The sequence below is a fragment of the Carex rostrata genome, chromosome 31, assembly GCF_964058835.1.
Source record: "Carex rostrata chromosome 31, lpCarRost1.2, whole genome shotgun sequence".
In the NCBI taxonomy this organism is placed as follows: domain Eukaryota; kingdom Viridiplantae; phylum Streptophyta; class Magnoliopsida; order Poales; family Cyperaceae; genus Carex; species Carex rostrata.
In genome coordinates, this window is record NC_135948.1 from 672847 (window position 1) to 697668 (window position 24822).

At 34.7% G+C, this 24822-nt stretch overlaps 5 protein-coding genes across 5 annotated transcripts; 3 read left to right on the forward strand and 2 right to left on the reverse strand.

Moving 5' to 3' along the window:
• Positions 1-3368: 3368 nt before the first annotated feature.
• On the forward strand, positions 3369-5766 carry TRO (histone H3K4 methyltransferase TRAUCO). Its single transcript, XM_078296234.1, has 3 exons — positions 3369-4158; positions 4489-4859; positions 5216-5766. Exons 1-3 carry the CDS (start codon positions 3503-3505, stop codon positions 5485-5487), a joined length of 1299 nt encoding a protein of 432 aa, XP_078152360.1. The 5' UTR covers positions 3369-3502; the 3' UTR covers positions 5488-5766.
• A 2332-nt stretch (positions 5767-8098) lies between these two features.
• On the reverse strand, positions 8099-9273 carry LOC144547174 (transcription termination factor MTERF15, mitochondrial-like). The gene is made up of 2 exons (XM_078295765.1): positions 8772-9273; positions 8099-8664 (listed from the first exon to the last, which is right to left on the reverse strand). Exons 1-2 carry the CDS (start codon positions 9271-9273, stop codon positions 8099-8101), a joined length of 1068 nt encoding a protein of 355 aa, XP_078151891.1.
• Positions 9274-11989: 2716 nt separating this feature from the next.
• Positions 11990-13747, forward strand: LOC144547645 (2-oxoglutarate-dependent dioxygenase DAO-like). The gene is made up of 3 exons (XM_078296335.1): positions 11990-12471; positions 12750-13068; positions 13298-13747. The coding sequence occupies exons 1-3, from the start codon at positions 12143-12145 to the stop codon at positions 13538-13540; spliced, it is 891 nt and encodes a 296-aa protein (XP_078152461.1). The 5' UTR covers positions 11990-12142; the 3' UTR covers positions 13541-13747.
• A 2410-nt stretch (positions 13748-16157) lies between these two features.
• Positions 16158-17719, forward strand: LOC144547525 (uncharacterized). Its single transcript, XM_078296194.1, has one exon. It carries the CDS (start codon positions 16227-16229, stop codon positions 17391-17393), a length of 1167 nt encoding a protein of 388 aa, XP_078152320.1. The 5' UTR covers positions 16158-16226; the 3' UTR covers positions 17394-17719.
• A 593-nt stretch (positions 17720-18312) lies between these two features.
• Positions 18313-20069, reverse strand: LOC144547642 (S-adenosyl-L-methionine-dependent methyltransferases superfamily protein). The gene is made up of 4 exons (XM_078296331.1): positions 19724-20069; positions 19335-19536; positions 19071-19216; positions 18313-18841 (listed from the first exon to the last, which is right to left on the reverse strand). The coding sequence occupies exons 1-4, from the start codon at positions 20001-20003 to the stop codon at positions 18435-18437; spliced, it is 1035 nt and encodes a 344-aa protein (XP_078152457.1). The 5' UTR covers positions 20004-20069; the 3' UTR covers positions 18313-18434.
• Between the last annotated feature and the right edge of the window lie 4753 nt (positions 20070-24822).

The following is a 24822-nucleotide window of genomic DNA, read 5'->3' on the forward strand; positions in this document are numbered from 1 at the left end:
CTCGAATACCACAAATATAAGGGTAATGATTGAATCAAACAAACCAAACTCACAGGGTTAGAAACACGATTTTAAACTTTTAGTGTAGAGAACGGTGAGTCCGTAGAAGATACTTACAATAGGCTTTTACAAATTCAAAAATTTATCGAACTTGGACAACTACTCTTTAACAATAAGATTGTAAGAAAATTTTTACGTGATATGCTCAGGAAACCGAGATGGGAGTCGATGGTGAGCGCACTAGAGGTGCTGTCTGGAGTACAGGCCTTCACACCAGAAGAACTATTCGCTCATCTCAGAAGATGTGAAGAAGAACTCTGACAAACCGATGACCTTAAACCTAAGGCCAAACTCACATCTCTTTATGCCCAAACACAAAAACAGTCATACTAAGAAGCATACAACTCTCTATCCTCTAGTTCCTCAAATTACTACAACCAACAAAAGAGTAACCCTCAACCCAATGAGAATGCCAGACGACTGACCAAAATATTTTGAGGCATGTTAGATTTTGAAAAAATGTACAATAAAAAGACAGAATAAAACAACAAAAAGGTCATCTGCCTTGGGTGTAACAAAGAAGGGCACACCATCCAAATCTATTTCAAACTATTCCCTAAAAAGAAAGAAGGTGGTGATCGGCAGAATCGACACTTTAAATCAAGAAGGGATGGCGAATCATGGAGCAAGAAGGAAAGAGTTATGCTAGTCGACCAACACACTGAGACGGACTATAGCAGTGGTGGAGAGTCTGCTTCGGAACCTAAAAACGAGGAGGTTGTCAACCTAGTCTTGATGGCTACACATAACAGTGCAGGCTCCTCGAGCTCCGCGATCAAGGTATGCCTAACCCCCAATTTAAATAAGTATGAAAACACTAATAACTCATATGATAAATGTGAATCAACTAGTGAGTCAAATACTTCCTTAGATAAGGGGTTAACTTATAAGATTGATACTTGGTTGAAAATCATGCTTGACGAATCACATGTCATACTACTTAAGAAAGACAGTGCTATCCAAAATTTAAGATATGAGATTCTTGAGCTAGAACTTAAGGTATAAGGGTTAGAGTCTACACTCCTAGAGTTAAACACAAGTCTACCACATATAGATGAAATTGAGATTCTTAGAAATTCATTGAACAAACTTCAAGATGAAAATAAAAGTCTCAAATCAACCATAAGAACCAAGGCGGTAGAATGTGAAAACTTACACCATGAACCTAGAGTTAAAGAATTAGAAAGAAATAATAAATGTCAATCTCACATAGATGAAATAAAACTATTAAAGGCAATAATCCAAAAGTTGGAGACCGAAAACAAGGCTTTGAGATCACCTAATGAATCTAAGAGTGTCATTAAGATAGATTCAAATTTCCGACCATGTGATAAAATTGAGTACTAAACCCGAGTACCTAGAGACAAGAAGGGTTACACCTCATTTGACTCCACTAACGTGAAAAGCCAAAATATAAAAGGAGAACAAACTCAAATATTTAATAAGCTAAAATCTCAATCACCCAAACTTGTATAAAAAATATACACCCCTATATCAAAAATCACGAAGAAACTATTTTAAAGACCGAAATAGTACATGGTGTTATGATCAAATAATATGAAATAATAAATATTTAGAATTAAACATAATAATTTCAACAATTTCATGACTACAAGAGTCAAATTTATATATTTTGCACTTTATATAATTCAAAATTTTAATTTAGTGCAAATATGCGTGCTTTAATTGTAATCTCTTATTTTCTTTATGTTATTTTTATGCCTTAATTTACAATTTTATAAAATTAAGGGGGGGGGGGGGAGGGGGGCTCTCTCTTCATTTGAGCATAATTATATGATATTTTGCCCATTTTGATAATTTTCAAAAAGGAGGAGAGATATTATAAGTTTATGTTATATTGGTATTCTATAACAGCACACACACAACACAAGAAAAAAGGAGAAATTTTTTTTCTAAATTCTAAAAATTCTGAATTTTGTGGGAATAACTAATTTATGCACTCACTTGATATATATGTTTTGCAAATAGTCAAAAGAGAGAGATTGTTTAATTGTGCCATAATCTACTTGTCTGTTTGACTAGATTTGCAAAACATATATTTGTTGAATTTTACAGTTTTCTTGTCTTGAGATATTGTGCAGGTTCATAACTATAGAGATTGCAATATACACATCAATGATGGATGAATAATTGCTATATTTATCGAGAATACAGTCATAAAACACTTGGCATTGGACATAATAATCAATCATACAAATTACTTATCAAATAACTTTGCAATTTCTTTTGAGCAAGCTGTGCTGATAATGTGTTGTAAATTGAAAAAAAGTAAACAAGATATTGAGAATGTATAAAAATGACTATCTTTTATTCATATATATATATATATTTTGTGTATACATAATACAAGCTTACAATCCTCTATTTATAGGTAGAAAATGTAAATAACAAGCCATCTAATTTAATTTCATTGATAAATGTGAAGAGATGAAACATACTTCATTAATGAGAAGTTTTGATATAATTAGTGAAGAGTTTCAAATTAACATCCATAATTTAAATTTATTTATAACAAATTCGACCTTTATGACAAATAAAAATTTGTCATTAAAATCCTGCTTGAATGCAATTACTAAATTACCTCTCTTAAATTCTTCATAATACCTCAATATGTGTTTTCTTCATGCTTGTTTTATTTTATTAATTTGACCCCATTCTTGCTCGAAACAAATACGAAACATTTTACCCAAGTAAATGTGAAGCAGACAAAAAACCTTAAAAATATGATAATCATATTCAATGCAACCTGCTTGAATTTTAATCACATTTTACCCAAGTATTTTCAATAAGGGATGAAACTGTCAATCTAGTTTTTATTATTATATAGTATATTTAAATGTAAATCAATAGATGGTTAATTAAAAATACTGACATAATTAATTTGTATCATTATTGGATAGTATTTTTAAGTGATTAAATCAATTGATGGGTATATTAATAAAATAGTTAAATTTAGATGAAACTATAATAGATTTTAAGTTTGAATATAAAAAAAAATATACATGTATTCTATATTTATATATAACAAACAAAATAATCGATTTTCAAATTGATTAAAATATAATAAATTTTAAATTTCTCTTTATTTAATATACTAGTTACTAGTTACTAGAGCAACTCGCTTGAATTAACCACCAAAAAAGAAAGTAAAATAAAATGTGGGCTTCTATTTTGTACCTAGATTCTCTGAGCCAGACGGACGCGTACAGCGTCTAGCATGTTACTGGAGGCATCCGCGAAAAATCCAAATCATTTTAACCAGTGATTCGCAATACTATAATAATCTGATTTTACGCCACAGAGGATTGAATCTTCGAGTTTGGGATTGGGACTATCCTCTCCATTTCCCTCCCCGAAAACGAAAACCCAAATCAATCAAAGACGCAGAGAGCAGTCGGACTCTCTCTGGAGTCGCTCATCAATGGAGCCAAACAATCTTCCCGCCTTAATCCCTCCTCCACCTCCCCTCGCCGCCGCTTTAGCCGCCGCCTTCTCTCCCCCTCCCTCCGTCGCCATCTCTCCCGAATCGCCACCTACTGAAACCCAACCTCTTTCCCCCTCCCCTTCCTCCTCCTCCTCCGACCCTGACCAAGACCTAGACGCTGACCCCGACGCATTCGACGACGCCGACGCCGACGCCGACGCCGACGCCGATGTTGATGCTGAAGCTGACGTTGAAGTCGATGCCGACGGTGATGCTGACATGGATGTGGATGGTGATGTTGACGCCGACCTAGACCTCGACCCCTCCAAAGAGAAAATTCTCTCTTCCTTCACCCCATCCCCCGCTTCTCTCCTCCTCCCACCAACCAAGAAGCCGAAGAAGAAGAACAACAAGAACAACAATGTGTGGACCAAACCGACCTCGCGAAAGTGGAAGAAGAAATCTAAGTCGGCGCTGGGCCAATCAGCGCCGGTTTCGACAGCCCCAGAGGACAATGTGCTCATGACGCCTGTGCCTCGGTTGCCGGATCAGTCTGATGATTCACCAGATTCAATTATTTGCTTGTCTCGTGTCTCAAAATCTGAGAGGGTCGAGCTTAGTGAGGGGAGACTGACAGCTGGTTGCACAAAAGGGTAATTTTAAAACTCAAGTGTTATAATTGCAAATTTTCTCAAAAATATAACTATACCTCCTCTACATTACAATAGCGGTGTTGTCCATAGAAGGGTCTCAATTTTAGCCAATTGAATTCAGTATGTAAGATGAGGCCTTGTGGAATGTGATTTTAGTTCACCGCAGTTTTTCCCGGTAAGTCTAGTTCTGCACTCATGCCTCAATTGGCCTGAATTTCCTAAAAGTATCAAAACGGTTCAAGCCAAATTAAAGAAAAAGGTAACTTAGAAAAACTTTACAATTATATATTTCATGAACTGTTCGGAACTGAATCAGGGTTAACATCTCAGGTATCGCATGGTACGGGCCACCCGTGGGGTAATGCAAGGAGCATGGTACTTTGAGATCAAGGTGAAGCATCTAGGTGAAACGGGTCACACCCGGCTCGGTTGGTCCACTGACAAGGGGGACCTACAGGCCCCGGTTGGGTACGATTCCTTTAGTTATGGATTCAGAGACATAGATGGAAGTAAGTTGCACAAGGCATTAAGAGAGAAATATGCTGAAGAAGGATATAAAGAAGGAGATGTGATTGGATTTTATATTAATCTACCAGAAGGGGAAAAATATGCACCAAAAAAGCCATATTTGGTTTGTCTCAAGGGGCAGAGGTACTTCTACCCTGTCGACGGGAAGGAGGAACCCCCTCAGATTGTACCTGGTGAGTTGTGCTGTACCAGTTATGACTGGTACCTTTGTCAACTTAATTTTTCTTGTAATGTTTCAAAATGCTCGATATGAAATGTACAATTGACAAAAGGAACATGACCCAGACTGGCTAATAGATAATCATTCTACCTAAACTATTATTTGCGATAATGGTTTAGGTATAGACGGTTAAAGTTTTACCTAATCTGTTTTACACACAGACAAAACCTAGGTTTTCCGTATGACACTCATGACAAAATCTGTACCAAAATAAGGTCCTGAAAAGTAGCTGTTTGGAATGGTTCTGTACCAGATTATTGGTCCCAAGTACAACACTGGTTTCGTTATGAGTTGTTTATAACAATGCAGAAAGCGAGATATTATTTTTCAAGAACGGTATCTGTCAGGGGGTTGCATTCACAGAACTGTTTGGAGGTCGGTACTACCCGGCCGCTTCAGTTTACACTCTTCCAAAACAGCCAAATTGCGAGGTGACATTTAATTTCGGCCCTGATTTTGAGTTCTTTCCAGCGGATTTTGGTGGCAGGCCAATCCCAAGACCAATGGTCGAGGTAGAATATCACGGGCATGATTATATTGAGAAACCTGTGGAAAATGGAGTTTCAGACAAGGCAAGTTGAGATGCTATTGCAATATGCGGCTTGATGAGGGGCTAGTTGTTGTTATTGTGCAATTCTAACTTAAAATATTTTATGAGATGGTAGAGTTAGTTTATCTTGGAAGTTGGTTGATGTAACTATGTTGCTCTCTGATTTTAGATGAATCCTGAGAAGGTTAGTTTTTTTTTTTTTTTTTTTTCGATCGAGTCCAATTGAGTAGGTGATACCCAGTAATTGCCATTGGAGATGCATTTTCTAATTTTGGAATGATATTTATTATTTGAAAAAAATTCAGTATTCTGACTGTTGTTGTTGCACTAAACAACTCACGGGTGGAGAAATTTTCATGTCTCAAATGTTTTTATTCAAGATTCATATTAGCACCTCTGAAAAGTGAAAATACATCATATGTCTCTTGTTTGCTCGTGTAGTCATAAGTCCATTATACCAAATAGCTATCCAATTCATAATTTAACATTGATTTCCATAACTCCTGGTTGTTCGTTTGCTTGCCTTCCATTTCAATCTTAATTCTCTCTATTTGTTTTCCATGTTTCTACTCTTTAAATTCAATCTCAAAATGATGCTACACACCTCATCGAATTTATCTTTGTAATATCTGGGTTGTACCGCTAAAGATAATATCTGGCTTGTACCGCTAATGTCTTCCCACTTCTGCTGATATATGACTGTTTTAGTACTGACTGGTACGTAGGATTGTTGCCCCGCTTAAATAACTGCAAAATTTGCACAAAATAGCGTCTACTAAATAATTAATCAAAATCTAAGCACAGTGGATATAAACAAAGTAAACTACTGGAAATTTTTTCATTTAACATATCTTGATTAATTGTCTGCATGGTGAATTCGTACTTGCCAAAAAAAGTTTCATCAACCTACACAAATTAGAATTATGCCTGATATAATAAGAACAACAATCCTTGGTAAGTAGCCAGCTTCAATGTCTATCTTAACTGTTTATATCACCAAGACTAAATATTTATGGAGTAAACCAGCGACAACCGTCAGGTACTGAACAGTAATGAAATTTTCTGAGTTCAGCCAAAATTGTGACCCGTCCATAGATTTCTTAGCAAAAATAGTTAAGAAAACTTTATAATATAAAGCAAAATTTATGGACTAGAATGGAAATTCCAAAAAGGTGTTCTACACCAGAAGCTGAAACTGCCTATTTTAGTCGGTTGTCGCTGGTTTACTCCTTTGTTGTGATTTGCTAAGTTTTAAAGTCGAAATAAACTCTGAACTCCAATTAGTTGGGCTGCTAGTGAGGATAACAAGAACTCAGCTTTGAAGAACCTCAATTTTTATTCACATACTTTGGGAGCCCTATATCATGTCATGCTTTCACTATTAGATGAGAATTATTAGCTCAAATTCAATAGTATCTTGAATCCTTGATGCATGCACCTCGACCTGGTAAGCGTACCAGTAGGCCCTGGGGATCGTTTTTATTCTTGTGTTGAAGGTGTCAATTGAAAATGCATTCTCAAGAGTAAAAGCGAGATACTATTGTTGGTTAAAATAAAAATAAAAATAAAAAAAAAGATATTCCATTGTAGAATCATTGAGATTTTGGTGTGTTGTTTAAATTCATGTGAATAGGACTGCAAATGTTGATGTGTATTTTTAAGGCAAAATCTTTATATTGTTAGCTCTCGCGCAGAGGTCATTTTACTATTAATTAAATTCTTTCGTTGTATCTATACAAAACTTAGGCGGTGAACAAATGGAACTTTTTTAACCTTTAAACAGTAAGAATTCGCGCCTAATTCATGGTTGCTGTCAGTTAATAAATTAGATTTGTGCATTGACTGGAATAGCTACCCGGTCACCAAAGAGAGTATAACTAAATTAATTAACTGGTAACAAACCTCTGAAACTTTTATCAACTAGTCAAGCACAATGAAAACTGACAAGGTTGAGGAGCTGTACAAGAATATCTCTGATACTCTCTGCCTAGGTCAGGTAAAGAGGTTTTTCTCTTTTCTCCAATTTACTTACAGCCACCGTCCCCACCCAGCTAATATAGTATACACACTATGAACTTTCACTGGCTTAAAAACATGAACCAGCTAATTAGGACCAACCTTTACCTATGTTTCATTAAAACTCTCGAATTACAACTACAATTTTAGCTGCACAATAATAATTATTAGGAAAAGGAAACTCATAAAACAAGAGAAACTCTCAGCAATTTACTCTGATATTCAACTTCAACGAAAAATTTCAATGCATTCCTACCCATAATTTCTGCAGCTCTGTTGGTTTATATTCTAAATATATCAACCAGGTCAATCTACAAGTCATCAAGTTGAAGTCAAACCCAATCCAGCTTTGACACCAAGCTGAAATACATATCCAATATATATTGCATCCAAATCAGAGCACAATTCAGAACTTTATGGTAAAAGAAACTAATTTTCTGTTTATGGGTTCAAGATTGAATTAAAGAACCATTAATTCAAAATCAGACAATCACCTAAAACACAACTCACATCTTCTAACCAATAACAGAAATTTAATAAACTTTCCACATCAGTAAAACTTTCCTCAAAAAAGAGCACCTGAGTTTTGAACATATAGATCTATGTCGCTCGAGAAGGAGGAATTGTCAATGTGGCACCTTTCCAGAGCAAGCAGCTGCATAAGTCTCAGCTAGGCCCGGCATATCCTTCTTATATGGCACTATGAACTTCTCATGGAAGGTCTTTTCAGACATCACACAGGCAGTAAAGAGCTTGGGGTTTTTATTCAGCCCATGTTCTTTCAAGATGTTCAACACATGTTGCCTCGGAACCAGTCTTTTCTCAAGGCTATATGAGAAAAATATAGGCCGCATAGCTATGCTCCTTGGCTCTAATCCAACATTTTTTAAAAGGAAATCCATGGTTGCCTTCACCGTCTTCTCAGATTTTGCCAGGATATTTGGGAATTTGTTGAAAGCAACCCAAACCTCTTCCTTTGACCAGCCATACATCTTTTGGAAATACTCCAACTTCTTTTCTATCGTCTCTTTTTTGTAATTACCAATCACTAGTAGACCATGTAAAAACATATTAGATCCTCGCGAAAACCCTAGTTCCTCATTTTGTTTGAGTTTCCGGCTAAAATTATCAAGACTCTGGAGGAGCATAAATCTGGAACCGCCCTTAGTGAGTAGCTTCACGATCCCTTTATCTGAAAATCCATACTCTTTTAACAGATTCAATCTTGGAGTAATATTCTTGTCGATGTCACGTGTGACCAGGAGCCCATTTTTTTTGAATAAGCTTAAAAAATGCAACATTGTTGCCCATGAAATCTCTCCAAAACTGCAGACTTGCAATGGGGGGGTTTCATTTCGAGGACAGATGGGCTGTGCCGAATCAGCTTAACAAGAATTTCACCAGTGAAACCGGCAGTCATCAGTTGATGCAAATTGGGTTTGAGGGTTTCTTCGACATTGAGAGGTAGAAGACGTGGATTTAATGAGATGGCAGACTTGATCATGTCATCTGACAGGCCAATTTCTTTAAGGAATTGCAAGACCAAGTCAGGCCCAGATGAGGATTCAATTTCAGCGAGCTTCTTCTCAGCGGAGATCTTGAGCGCTCGATCCGGAGAGATGCCTGAGGAGGAGATGAGGTACTGTGCAAGGAAAGGTGTCTCCTTCTGTTGCTGGGTTTGGGTTGAAAGGGACAGGCGGAGGAGAGGCGGCAGAAGCGCTAGGTGGTGGTTTTGGAGTGGAGAAGAGAAGAAGAGATAGGAATAGGAGGAGACGATTCTCTTTGCAAGGAAAGAAGACATGGTTGGTGTTCTAGATTATAGAATCGCTGATTGGGTTTTGACCCCAAAGCCCTGCGGCCCGGACCAGAGGGTAAAGATTTTAACAGAGCACTTTTCACTTCGTGCAGCGTACCGACTATAGAATTAGAACAGCGCTACATTTGTTCGTCTGCTGTATTAAAGCCAAAACTGCCAGTCAACCAATCGTTGGCATCACACGCCCCGAATTCACGATTTTTTTTTCATAAACCATAATTAATAAAACGAATTTTACGGAACCAATATAATTGGTTTTTTTTTTTATCAAAAACCACAAGGATCGGTCTTCAAAATTGCATTTTTTGAGACCGTATGGACCATACGGTCTTACTTTTTTTTTAAAAAAAAGAATTTTTTAAATTTTTTTATTTTTTTTATTAAAATATTAGAAATATTGAATATATTTATTTGAAAATAGATGAAATATAATATAATTTGATTTATTAGAAAGACTGCAACAAATAACCCGGATCAATATTTTTCAGGTCGGATTTTTCGTGGCTGTAAGAAAAATTAATATATTTCTTTACGTGTTATTGGAAAAAAAAATAAAAATGCTTAGATTCTGAGTTATTGATCCCGGTTCAAAAGTCACTTCTAGGTAATTTAGAAAATATTGTGATCCTTTTAGTACATTTAATTTATGAAAAGTTGTATCTATTTTTGAAAAAAAACAAAAACTTTAAGTTATTTAATGATTGTTATTCAAAAATAATTCTCAAAACAGATACAACTTTTTATAAATTAAATGTCATAGAAGGATCACAATATTTTCTGAATTATCTAGAAGTGACTTTTGAACCAGGATCAATAACTCATAATCTAAGCATTTTTTTTTCAATAACACAAAAAAATATATTAATTTTTCTTACAGCTGCGAAAAATCTGATCTGAAAAATATTGATCCGGGTTATTTGTTGCAGTCTTTCTAATAAATCAAATTATATTATATTTCATCTATTTTCAAAGAAATATATTCAATATTTATAATATTTTAATACAAAAAATAATTTTTTTTAAAAAATTTAAACAAATTCTGTTTTCTTTTTTTAAAAAAGAAAAGAAAAGGTAAGACCGTATGGTCCATACGGTCTCAAAAAAATACAATTTTGGAGACCGTAGGGACCATACGGTCCTTATGGTTTTTGAAAAAAAAAATCAATCATATTGGTTCCATAAAATTCGTTTTATTAATTATGGTTTATGAAAAAAATTCCCGAATTCATATCCAGTGCAATACCTGACTATAACAGTTAGACCATCTGCCACTTTTGTTCGCATCATGTTACGTGAAAAAAAAATTAATCACATTATGTCACGTGATTAAATTACGGCGTATTTGCCACATCAAGTCACAACGTGTCATATAATGAGCATTTGTGTTATTTTTTCTAACGATGTTTACATCAAAAGTTCTTTTCATCTATTACACCTCAAATTAAGAGAGAAACGAATTCTATTAATTACAATAATACAATGATCTTTCACATCCAATATAATTTTATTAACCAAACACGATTCAACGAAAAGTTTTCATGTGTTTTCTTTCCCTCCCTTTCTCTACTCTTCATTCAAACAAGACATTAGAAAAATCACGAGGAGATATCAAGTGTGCTGTTTTGGGTACATGTATATTTTACTTTATTTATATTTTTAATAAAATGGCAAGGACCGAAAGGTACGATTTACTTAGTTTGGTTTTTAGTAAAATATACATGTAACTACTTCACTTTTTTCAACAAAACAACTTGTACTGAAGTCAATGCTATATTACAACCTATTATCAAAGTAGTTTGAGAATATGCGTTTTGTTACTGACTCAGTTAAAAATAGTGTGGGTTTTTTAGCTGATGGGAACTCAAAGGGTGTAAGAAGAGAAAAAGATAGAGTTAAGTTAATCATTGATTAATTATTATTTTAAGAATATTAAACATAATTAATTTGAGTTTTGAGTATATTTGATATATACTAAAGTTATATTGAGTAAATATGTGAGTTATTAGATTTTTAAATGGTAAATACGTAATTATAGAAATTTAAATGATAAATACGTAATTTTATCATTTTTGAGTGGTATATATGAACTTCTCCCTTAAGTTTATATTATTCATATGAAATTCTCCCTTAAGTTTATATTATTCATTTTTGTGCCTGGAATTTTGATTTGGCGAAATGAAAAATAAGTTTAAAATGGCTACCTGCAAAATAGAATTTTGGTTTTTTGAAATGGAAAAGAAGGCACCTTTTGCAATAGAATTTTAGATGGAAATTTTAAAGATCGCATTTTAAATTTCAAGCATTACGAGCAAGACAACCCTGTCAGAGGAATATATTTTTTGTGGATGAATAATTTAATTAAAAACATATTTTACGTGAATATTCGTGTCCTTGTTCATTTGCTTATTTAAAACAATTTATTCAACCTCATTTGCAAATTTTTGTGCCTGAACTGGAAGTTAGAGGTAAGTAGAATACTAAAAAAATATACGTTTCTATGGTGTACTTCGACAAATATAGTGTATTACCAGAAAAAGAAAAAGAAAAAAATTGGTAAATATGTCCATCTCTACTGAGTTGGGGAAATACGGGCACAAATTGCTAACCATTACTGCCGAAAATGAAGAGCTGAGATCCACCCAATTTTCCTCAAAATGGAGATCTCAAGTACCTTTCTATCAAGTGCCTCTGATCCCAGTCAGACGGTCATCTGAGTCTGGAACTCTCCAGTCATTTTAAGGACTGGAGAGGGGTGAAAACTAATATAAACATAGTTTAAGCGATCAAGCTTTCCTGCGAGGCGAGCAACGGAGTCGGACTGTCGGAGAGAAAGAACAAAGAGTGAGGAGAGTTCATGGCAAAGTTAGCAGTGATAGATCTAGCGGAGTTCTCAGACCCAAACCAGAAGGACCTTCTAGAAGCTTCTCGTTACTGGGGTTGCTTTCGTGTGATCAACCACAGCATCCCTGGAAGTCTCCAGTCCGAAATGAAGGCCGCTGTCAAGGTCCTCTTCGACCTCCCCGATGATGTCAAGCGTCGAAATGCTGATGTCATTCATGGAAGCGGTTACGTGGCGCCTACTCCCAAGAACCCGTTGTACGAGTCCTTTGGTCTTTATGACGCCGCTTCTCTGTCTGACGTGGATGCCTTTTGCTCTCTCCTTGATGCCCCAAGCCATGCCAGGTTATCATCAATTTTTTTTTTATTAATATTAAAAAGCTGGTAACTTGTGCTCAGAATTGTTATGAATAATCGATACTGTCGTTATCTGATAAAGATTTTATGTTCTGTGATAGGTTTTCCAGTGAATAATACCTGATCACTGGCAATTGAGATGATTTTAGCTACTATCTGTAAATAATTTTTTTTTTTTTTTTCAATTTTAGCCTAATTTACTAAATTAACACTTTAATAGTTGAAAATTCTTCAACTTTTTTAATTTTTCTTAATGATCATGAAAGGGTGACAATCAAGGCCTATGCCGAAAGTTTGCACAAGGTGATTGTAGATATAGCAACGAAATTGGCTGAGAGCATGGGCTTGAAAGATGAAAACTTTAGTGAATGGCCGTGTCAATTCAGAATTAACAAGTACAATTTCAGGCAAGACTCTGTTGGTTCTGATGGAGTGCAGATCCATACCGATTCTGGTTTCCTCACTCTTTTACAAGAAGATGAGTGTGTGGGTGGTCTAGAGATACTGGATCCGGGTTCAGGTTCTTATGTCGAAGTTGACCCGGTACCTGGTACTCTCCTTGTCAATCTTGGTGATGTTGCTAAGGTACTTAGTTATCCATCACTGTCATATTATGTATGTACTATTAGGAATTGATGGACAAGTTTAATTTGAAGAGTTGGGGCTCTTTTATCAATTTGTATGTACTATTCCCATTCATCTTTCTAACTTGATGAAGAGTTAATGACGCTCATTTATAAACAGTAGAGAATCAATATAGCATATTACATCAAGAAGAGGGCAAAACTCACAGTTGAATTTGTGAATAATGTAGGCATGGAGCAATGGTGCACTTCACAATGTGAAGCACAGGGTGCAATGCAAAGCCGCAACACCACGGTTCTCTATCGCTCTCTTTCTATTGGCCCCAAAAGATGACAAGGTGGAGGCACCGGCAGCTTTCATTGATTCAGATCACCCTCATTTGTACCAAACTTTTAAGCACGAGGACTATCGAAAGTTGCGTTTGTCGACAGGATTGCGTGCCGGTGAAGCCCTCTCCCAGCTACTTATATAACTGTAACAATGTGTGATGATTATATGCAAGGACCACGTTTATAATTTCCAACATTGGGAATTTATAATGGACATTGAAGGAAATAAAGATATCAAATAAATTTAAGGCATAATAATTATGAGAAAATGCCAGTGGCTTTGAATTTTTCTCTAAATGTTGATCATGCTGCCATCTACACAGTGTTATTAATTATAATAATTGCATCTCAAATAGGGGTGAAAATGGTATGGATAATATCGGATCCGTATTTGATCTGTATCTGGAAAGTTAGATGTGAATATTCGATATCCAAATATCCGTGTGGATATGGATACTGATATAATTTTATGTTCCTATTATCCGTATTCGAATAGTAAATATATATCATATATTTTAATATATGTTATGAGAAAATTATGCTATTCATAATTATAATTAGATAAATAATATGAACTTCAATATTTTTTATATTATTTTAATTAATATCCGATCTGATCTGTATCCGTCTTCGTATCCAGATCCAAAAAAAATAAAAAAAAATATGAATATGGTTTCACCACTATCCACTCCGTTTTCACCTCTAACTCAAATCATAGCATTTAGAAAAGTGATTTTTTTTCTTCTCCTGATTAAAAATGATACTGGCGAGATTGTGTGCAACCTGGCCCGTTGATGCAACGATGCAATGTTAACAATTGGAATATTATTAGTTTGAATTTCAGTTTTTTTTTTCTTTTGTTGTCCTATCTCTATGTCCAGTCAGCAAAATTTGTGGAAACATTCTGAATAAAAAAAATTACTGATACAATTGCAACATAACTGAAAATGCTCCAAAAATTAGCTAATAAAAGTTGTACTGGTCATGATTTTTTAAAGGAAAAATTGGTTATTTGCCACTTCAAAACCTTCAAATTTGAAATATGCCATCCTGAAATATAAAATTGTAATAATGTCATTTTAAATTTCATTAATTTTTAATTTTTCCACTCTAAATAATTAATAACTAAAATACTCTTCAATTTTCTTCTCTTCTTCTTTATATTCTCTTTTCATGACTATAACCATGTTGAAAATGGGAAAAATAATTCAGAGTTTCAGACTATGCTGATTGTCATGAAATTTGCTTTTTTTAATAGATTAAAGTTACCTGGCCGCATGCCTCCTTAAATCAGACTGGCCTTAATCTTCGGAAAATGAATTGACATTTCTAGCATGCTCAGAAACTAACATAGATGTTACACAGGAATTACTCTGAAACAACATAGTTTGAAAAATAAGCTTCTAATTATATGCAAATTACGACTTGAAAGAAAAGAATAAACAAAATTTTATTTTAACAAAATCAAATGTTTTTTATCCACTGGACTCCAAAATTAAACAGGAATTAGTTAAGGACTGTATTAACATATAATTGGCAATTAACAATTTTCAGAAAGCTAAGATGGATCCCTGAAGTATGTGACGTCCAACTAAAAATTGAAAGATAAAAAATGAAACAAGTCTCTGTCAGATTGTTCAATCAATACCACTCCATTTTCATGATGGACTAGCACCATACATTTTATGTATCCACCGATATAACTCCAAGAAAGAAAACAATACAAGGGTGTTGCTAACAAATCAAAGGGAAACTTCTTTTTTAATTTTCGGCTTTATAATTTGAGAGCTTTATTTTTATCATTTTCGACATAACCATGGTTATGGGAGGAGAATATAAAGAAGAAGATAAGGCAGGAGAAGAAGAAGAGAAGAAGAAGGGAGGATATTTTAGTCATTAATTATTTGGAGTGAAAAAATTAAAAAATTAATGAAGTTTAGAGTGACATTATTACAATTTCAAATTTCGGAATGGTATTTTTCAAATTTGAAGGTTTTGGAATGGTAAATAACCAAATTTCCCTTTTTTAAAAGGTCGAGACTATGTAACACTTTCGGCATTAATTATTATTATTATTATTTTTTTGAAATTTGCTGATATGACACAAATAAATTGTGACTTTGTGGACCAAAATTGAAAATTCCAATTTCTTATATACATGAAATTCTCTTTTATTTGTTGGGAGTACCAAAGATAAATTATATCCACTGAGAATCTAAAATGATCGGATTATCAACCGAGAATAAGAGTGAGAACTCGAATATCACACTTGATGACATACCGAATCTATGGTATGATGGATGATGGGCGTAAATGTGTTATGCACTTTTAAATTTATAAATCTGTTTGTACTTATAATCAGATCACAAGTGTATGATCCCCCATTTGTTAATAATGTAGGCATGGAGCAATGGTTCTCTATTGTTCTCTTTCTATTGGCATCAAAAGATGACAGGGACAGGGTGGAGGCACCCGGCACCGGCAGCATTTATCAATTCAGATCACCTGTGTTGTGTATGTACCAAACTTTAAACTACCATGCCTATTGACTGAATTGCGTGCCAGTGAATGAAGCCCTCTCTCTCTAAATGGTGCTATCTTCCTGCCTATGGGCCACACTCTATCAGCCCAAATAAACCCAAGCACCGAACACTGTTGAAAGTAACAAATGCACGGCAACACAGCAAACAACTCAACTCAAATTTCCCGCATCGTTAGAAAAAGATAAGAAAGAATTCTAGAAAACCATCTCTCCGGTCTCCACTCTCCAGTGTTATATCTGTATCCTCTTCCTTCGCCTCAATCAGACCTCCCATTTTGAAATAAACAATGTCTCTTCCCCTGGCAAATAGATTTTCCACCTCCTCCTCTCATTATCACAACCACCACTTTCGTCGCTTGCACCACCGATTACTTCTGACTACGGCCCTCCGGCTCTCTATTTCAACCCAGACCCAGAAATCAAAGAAGGAGATGCCATTCATAGCTCAGTATCTCGTCTCCTCCTTTGGCTTCTCTGTTTACCGGGCACGTAAGGTATCCACTTATAGCTATCTCTCCCGAATTAAAACCCCCGATCAGCCTGACTCGGTGGTAAGTTTCTTGAAGGATATCGGCCTGTCAGATGCCCAGATCAAGAGTGCTGTCTCATTTCACCCGACAGTGCTTGGTTATAGTATCAACAATACACTCGATCCGTGTGCTCATAAATTAATCACTGCGGGGTTCACTGGAGAGTTACTGGTAAGCTTGACTCAGTTCAACCCAATAATCCTTACCTTGAATTGTGCCGTCTCGCGGCTCCAATTTTGGAGAAGCTTTCTAGGAAACAGCGACCAGACCTTGCTCAAGGTTATGCAGAAAAACAAGCCGCTAATCCAATACGACATTGATAATCATATAATTCCTATTCTGAATTTATTAAAAGAATACAGAATATCAGAACAAGAAATAGCAGCATTGGTCATGATTGGGGATAGGATCCTGCTACATAATATTGATTCTCTAAGCAGGAATCTTAAGCGGACCGAGGAACTAGGGTTTTTGGTGGGATCGAAAATGTTTGTAAAGGGGTTCAGAGTGGTCAACAATCTCAGTGAAAAAACATTAGACAAGAAATTGGCCTTCTTTAGGGATCAGTATGGCTGGTCGGAGAAAGATATTTATTCTGCTTTGAGGAGTATGCCTTCAGTATTTGCACTTTCTGAAAGAAAATTGAAATCCAAGATGGATTTTCTTATCGGACAGGCTGGGCTTGAGCCGAAGAACATAGCTTCTCAGGCCAGGTTGCTTGCATTTAGCCTGGAGAGAATGCTGATACCAAGACACCATGTGCTAAGCATCTTAAAAGTGAAGCAACTTACCAAAAGTGGTCTTTTGAGCGCGTGTGTGATTTCCGAAAAGCGCTTCCTAGAATTGTATGTAGAGCCACATAAGAAGTATGTGCCTGAGCTTCATGATGCCTATTTGGCTGCCTATAAGGAGATGTCTCATTGACATCTGCTTTTTTTTTTTTTTTTTTTTTTGTGGGTGTGCGGCGGAAAGGTTTTAAATGTGAAGATAAGAATGATAGAGAATTAACACTTGGAAATTTTGTAACTAGTCTGTTCTATGATGCTTAAATTCCAAATTGCAACTCAGCTGTTATCTGCTTCTCTGTTTGACACTGAGATTGTTGCTTGAAAAAAAATAGGATATAAGCTTTGTGCTATTGACCTCAGTGTCCTGATTATTACCCTTTCTTAGGTTTTTAGTGATTGGTTTTGTAACTTTCTACAACTCAAATTACTAGGAGTACAAGTCCTCCATTGTAGTTTTTCTAACTTTGATGTATTTAACAACTGTTGCTAGAGTGCTGGTACATGCTACTGATCATGTTTCATTGGAGAGGATAGTTCCACCGGCTGAAATGCTAAAATAAAATTAACATATACATTGTACCAGCAGGTTTATCTATTACTATTCCAATACTTTTTTTCCAGCGGGATTTTTTTTCCCTTTAAAGTCAGTTGTTTGCTATTTTATTTCTTTCCAGTTTTCAAATTTTTAATGGAGGCCTTTACATTTTCACAATCACTGTGTATCTCAATTTTGCCTTTAATGGAGGCCTTTACATTTTCACAATCACTGTGTATCTCAATTTTGCCTAGATTCCAGTATGAGAACGAGATGGGATTTTCCAAATGTTCATTTACTTTTTTCACTTAAAATAATTGCAATAGATAATTGTTGGGGTTTAGGTGGTAATATATGTGAATAACAAAAAGTTGCTCTCGAACTTTACATAATTTGTCCCAATAAGTCCCATGATAAAAAGAAATTCCATAATTATAAACAGAACACACATAAGCAATAATCGACATATTATGTTGAAAATTTGCTTGCCTCCTAAAATAAAATAAAAAATTAGACATAATGGTGGAATGTATTAGTAATACTGAACCAAAGATATCCACATAATCCAAAAAAAGAAAAGAAGAAAAACTAAAGCTAGAAACTACAGTTGGCGTTTGTTCTTTCCAATTGAGAACACTAATCCTACTTTCTGGTACATTCATTTCTAATATATTTATATGTATTTGTAACATTTATGTAAGGCTTCCACATATCAACATAGCAACGCAATGCAGTAGGCATTATTACTTTCCACCCCTCCAAATCTGGCAAAGCACCTGTCAATCCAACCCAACTATCTTCTTCTTTTGTCCCGCCTAAATTCAACACGAACAACTTATCTTTACCAAAAACCTCACTCATAGCTTTAAGAGTTTCCTCTTTAACCACATTTCCATCCCTTCTCGGATCCTCTGATTCGACACATCTCCCTCCGCAGTTTACCATTATTCTACCATTTTTATCAAGTTTCTTTTTAAGCTCTTTCCAGGTGTCCTTGTCTTGGAGCTGGGGAATAACACTTCCTTTCAAGAAAAGATCCACCAGGATACCTATATAATATATTGCAATTAATTTAGCTGTTTTTGCTTATAAAGTGAGATGTTTATGTTTATTGGAATGTTTAGGTTTGATACTTACTAGAAATGGAATGCATAGAGCAGTAATAAGATGAACAGGTCAACATGACCTTTCCAGCTGTCCTTTTGTTGGAGCAACCAAGTATTGTAATTAGTAAAGTGAGAAACAATTGGCTAGTTAAAAAATATATATATATTGTACCAGAGTAGAAGCCATCTGCCATAGTTGGGATTGCCTCAATGGCATCAGAAACAGATATGGAGATCTGGTTTCGATACTGCTTCTCGAGTTTAAAGAGGCCAAAGAATTCTCTAGCTACTGATATGACAGAGGGATCAAGCTCATACCTGTAAATTGTGATACATAAGGGTAAATTGTTAATAATATCCCATAACTTCTAGACTACTGCATAGATATCTAAACTGATTAAATTGGTAATAATATCTAGTTAAGTAATGATAATACCCATGAATAATAGTTTTTGGATACAGGTTGAGGACAAGTCTGGCAGCTGAGCCGGCACCGAATCCAAGTATAGCAATTGGACCGGAAGGAATGATTGGCGGGAGAGTAGCGAACACATCAAAATAAGAGGAGGTGAGAGGGTGGAAGAGGTGAGAAATGCTGTGGATGTTCCCCGGGATATCAAGAAGTAGGAGACGAGAGCCTGATATATATATCAGTTGAGAAAAGAATCAAAAGCATGTAAATCTTGGGCTAAACGGTTGATAGAAGAAATTCAACTAATAACATATATAATTCCCAACACAATTGACCGACAAGTATTCTAATCGCACAACAAATAAATAACCAGAAACTAAACCAAAAGTACCAAAATAAAACAAGAGAGAAACCTGCCAGTGGATGGTCAGCACGACGGGAAACTTCTAGAACACGGATGTGGTTATGCCGAGACTGAAATTTCGCTAGCGTAGTTACATCTTCGATTGGGATGCCTTCCTCAGCCCCTTGTTTCTCAAAGGAGGTTGAGGTGGAGGTGGAGATGGAAGCGGAGTTCTCTTTGGAAGAATGGAGAGGGAACAGGTGGGGTTTTAGGCGAGGTTTTTGGAAGCGGTGGAGTCTTGGTTGGGGTAGGCCAATGGAGTGGTGTGGAGTGATGGTGCTCATAGTCATAGCTGGAGAGAAGTAGAGAACCACAAAAAGGTCTGAGAAATGTTAAAAAATAGAGGAGGAAGAAGGATAAATCCAAATTCTGGAGATGCAGAGACAGAGTTGATACTTTTCTTTTAGGGGGAATTTCATGTATCCCCTCAAAAACTTTAATATTACGTATTTTTCTCTCAAAATTTTTATAATATCATATTTAATCTTTTGAAACTTACATATTTATCCACATACATTAAAACAATAAAATTTAACAGTTAAAATTTAATAAATAATAATAATAATAATAAATAAATAAGACCATTATACCCTCCCTCCTTTCTATCTTCTGACTTCTCTTGTTCTTGGGACCAAAACAAATTGGAGCAGCGCCAAAACAAAAACCTAAGAAAAACTGGCGCCAACCTAAATTTCTTCTCCAAAGAAAATTGGCAGATGCCAATACAATTTTTAATGAGAACAATACGAAGATATGGAGTCGAAGCAAGTTTGGTTCGGTAGCCAAGTGTGATTACATTATTAACAATATTTCTGAAATATTTAATTCTTAGCTAGATGAAGTGCGACGCAACCTGGGCTTGATCTCCTTGATGCCATTAGAGAAAGGATTAAGGTATTGTTTGATAAGAAGAAGATAATTGTGAAAAAGTGGAAGGGCATGTTTATTCCTACAGCTAAAACTTTTATGAGAATTGATAAAAAAAGGAGAATTGTGAAAAAAAGTTTACTGTTTAGGAGTTAAAGGAGACAAAACTTTTTATTTAATTTGATATAACAAACATCCAGACAATTTTTTTTTTTTTGCATAAGAGCTTATTGTGTCATTTCTTCTTTATACATAACTTATTTATCACCATCAATAATTATGAAAGACTTGGGGAAAATCAGTACTGTGTGGGCCTCACAATTTTTTCTTATATATACCATAGAACTACATTTGTATTAAGTCAATTGTTCATTTGATATATTCATGGAGCAAGTCTATTAATACGAATTTTAATGTGACCATAATGCAGTGATGTTTAAGAAAGCGACATAATTTAAATAGATTTGTGACACAATTTTAGTCAAAACAGTACTGTATACAATACTACAATAGCAACAGCTCAAAAATCCTGGTCCAATATGTCACAAGGAGAGCAGTACAGACACCAAACCAAATGGTCAATTGGGTGAGAAGGATGTGGCAGTTGGCACGAGGGACACCGTTGTAGGTTCATGTAACACAATTAGAGCTTTAGCATTCACTAAATCCAGACTTTTTCCTGTTAAGATAGTTCATATTTCTTCTTAAGGAATGAGGCTGGTACCAGTACTGTACCGGGTCGATACAGTCATCCAAGAATGTGTTGATGACTTTTTTGAGTTTCTTATCTCTTTTAGTTTTTAGTTTTTATTCTTAGTATACTTGCTGTTTTATTTTTAGAAAATGAGAACTGGTACTGGTACCGTACCAGGTCACTCCATCCTTTTTCTGTTTTTAGGTGTTGTTTTAATATTTTATTGTTTTGTATCCCTTTAGCTTGTTGGTTGGTACCATGTAATATTAGAAGTTGGGAGAAGGGAAGTAGAGACGTTGGTTGTTTTGTATCTCTAGAACAATTTGTTTTGGCGCCAGGAACAAGCGAAGTCACAGAGAGAAAAGAGAGAAAGGATGGAGGGTACAATGGTCTTATTTATTTAATGAATATTGTTTATTAAATTTTAACTGGTAAATTTTATTGTTTTATTGTATTTGGATAAATTTGTGAGTTTCAACCATTTTGAAGGATTAATATGATATTACAAAGTTTTGAGTGGAAAATATGTAATATTGAAGTTTTTGAGGGGATATATTAAATTCCCCCTTTCTTGTAAATATTTAGGACTTCATTTATCCAATACAAAATTGAGGGTTAAACACTGGAATTTTTTATTAAAAATAAATAGAAAACAAATTACAAAGTTGGAAAAACAGAATTTTATCTTTGAGTGGTAGACTTTGCTCAATTCTGCTTTGTCTTCAGTGCCCATGTATGCCCTTTATATTTATTATATTTCAAAAACAGTCCTTTTTAAGTTAGATAAAGAAAAGAGGAAGTTTCTTTAGCAGGCGTATGGGATTAATAAATATAAATATGATCTAATTAGTTGGTACCAAATATGTCTACCAAAGAAACAAGGTGGGATGGGGATCCTAGATCTTGAATTGATGAATATAGCCTTGTTGGGTAAATGAAGATGAAAATTTAAGAATCATTGTTGTCAAAGTCTATGGAAATAGGATATTACCTTGAACTACTTTTCTGATAACCCTCTTCACTCCTCCTCTCCTTTTTGGATAGCTGTGAATGAATATAATTCATTTTGTGATAGGAGTATTACTTACATGCATGGTACTCAGAGTGCTATCATTTTTTATTTGTATTGTGCAGTAATCCAAACATTAGTTTACCTGATGTCATTGTATCACATGGCCAGAATGTCACTTTTATTAGAACTTTAACAAGTGTAGTCAAGTATGAATGGCAGGAAGTCTTACAGATCATTAGTTCCTTTAATTCTGATACTGCTCAGCTGCTCATGATCACATCAAATGGCTTTGGGAATATAATGAGAGGTTTTCTATGAAATCCTTGTATGCAGGGGCGGGATTATAAGGAATACTACGGAATGGTGGTGGATTCTTTAAGGTTCCTCCAAAAATTATGATTTTTATGTACTTGCTGGGTAAAAATAAAATCTTAACCAGAGACAATTTAGCCAATAAAGATTGACTTATCATTCCTTTCGATTCTACTATTGTTTTTTTTTTTAATGGTTGGTTCTACTATTGTTATACCATGCACTTAACTTTGTCCGAAAAAAGAAATTAAATTAAATAATAAAGACCACGGGAAGGTAAAACACACTATCTTTTATTAATTAATTCATCCACCATTTTTTCATTCCCAAATGACCAATACCCACTTGTCTTCTATTCACTGGTTCACACTTTTGAGAAGTCAGCAATGGTCAACGAATTAAATTAAGATAGTAATTATAAACTTGGCAGCACCGATACTCTAACCAATACCAGAATCAATTTTTCTTTTTACATGCTGAAAAGCTTTGTAACTTTTTCATAGAATCCTAAATGTCAGATGAATTTGCTGAAAGCCAAGGACGAAACATGCAATTTGCACCGACATTTTTATTTTTACTCAATTTAAAAAATATTTTAATAAAAATAACCAGGGTTTTGAATTTTTTTAAAAATACCCAAACCGTGGAAAAATAACGGTCCGGGGTATAAATAGCATTTTTTAAATTTTTTTATTTTTTTATTTAAATATTAGAAATGATGGACATATTTCTTTGAAAATAGATGAAATACAATATAATTTGATTTAGAAAGACTGCAACAAATAACCCGAATCAACATTTTGTAGGTCGGATTTTTCGGGCTGTAAGAAAAAATAATATATTTCTTTATGTATTATTGTAAAAAAAATAAAAATGCTTGAATTTTGAGTTATTGATCCCGATTCAACTTCTAGTACATTTAATTTCTAAAAAAATATATCTATTTTGAGAATTCTTTTTGAATAACAAACATTAAATAACTTAAAGTTTTTGTTTTATTTTCAAAATAAATAAACTTTATTTGTATGTGTTGACAGCTCACAGTTTCATTTTGAGCCCAACTTTGCACCTCTGGTTAACATAACAAAACATTTCCAAAAATCATAAAAATTAACCGACATGAAGTCTTGACATCATAGAACACGACTGCAAAGTTTCATATAAAATCTCCAAACATATCGTGAGATATCAAGTCTCAAAAATTGCCCGAATTGTTAAAGGAGTGCACATAGTATCAACTTTGCACCTCTGGTTAACATAGAAAAACGTCTCAAAAAATCATGAAAATTTACCGACATACAGTCTTGACATCATAGAACACAACTGCAAAGTTTCATATAAAATCTCTCTACAGATCGTGAGATATCAGGTCTAAAAAATTGTCCGAACTGCTAAAGGAGTACACATAGTAGCAACTTTACATCTTTGGTTAATATAGCAAAACATCTCCAAAAATCATGAAAATTGATCGACATGCAGTATTGACATGAAATAGAGTACAAAATAAATGTATCTAGAATAGTTTGTATTGTTAGTGTAATAATATAGAAGTCAATAATACGATAATTTATCATAAAGCTTTGTTCATGAATTGGATGATTAATATCATTTTGTTGCCTTGAGTATTATTGAATTTATGGATCATTTCGAGTTCATGACTGAAATTATGAAACTCCATAATATAGGTAATATATACTCTTAAAAAATCACTGACCAAGGTAATTAGCAGGAACACTAATTACCGCGATAAGGTTAGTATGTGAATTAAAAGATGGTTAAGTTTTACAAACCACTTGACACGAGATGTCATTTTAATCACATAGATACATGTTCTAGGAACATGGTATTTGACAGACCCCGAATGAAACATTAAATATAATTGTGTTCGTGTCATTTATGTTTTCATTTAGTATCAAGTTCTACAGTATGAGGTATTCATCTTTCCTACTAAGAAATGTATATGTGTGATTGTTATCAAACGCTGTCGGTAAAATGCAGTTATAACGGTAGCTCTTCGGTATACATGGCTTAGCTGAGGTAGTGATGGTTTACCAAGAATACTATTTGTCCCTCGTATCTCTATAGGAGCTATAGCATCACTGGACCCCTTGATAGAGTAAGATTATCTGCTAGCGGTATAATTACAAGAGTAATTATATTTGATAATCTGCTCAAGATCAAGAAAAGATTCAGTTAGCAAGGATGACACACATCTACCTTGAAA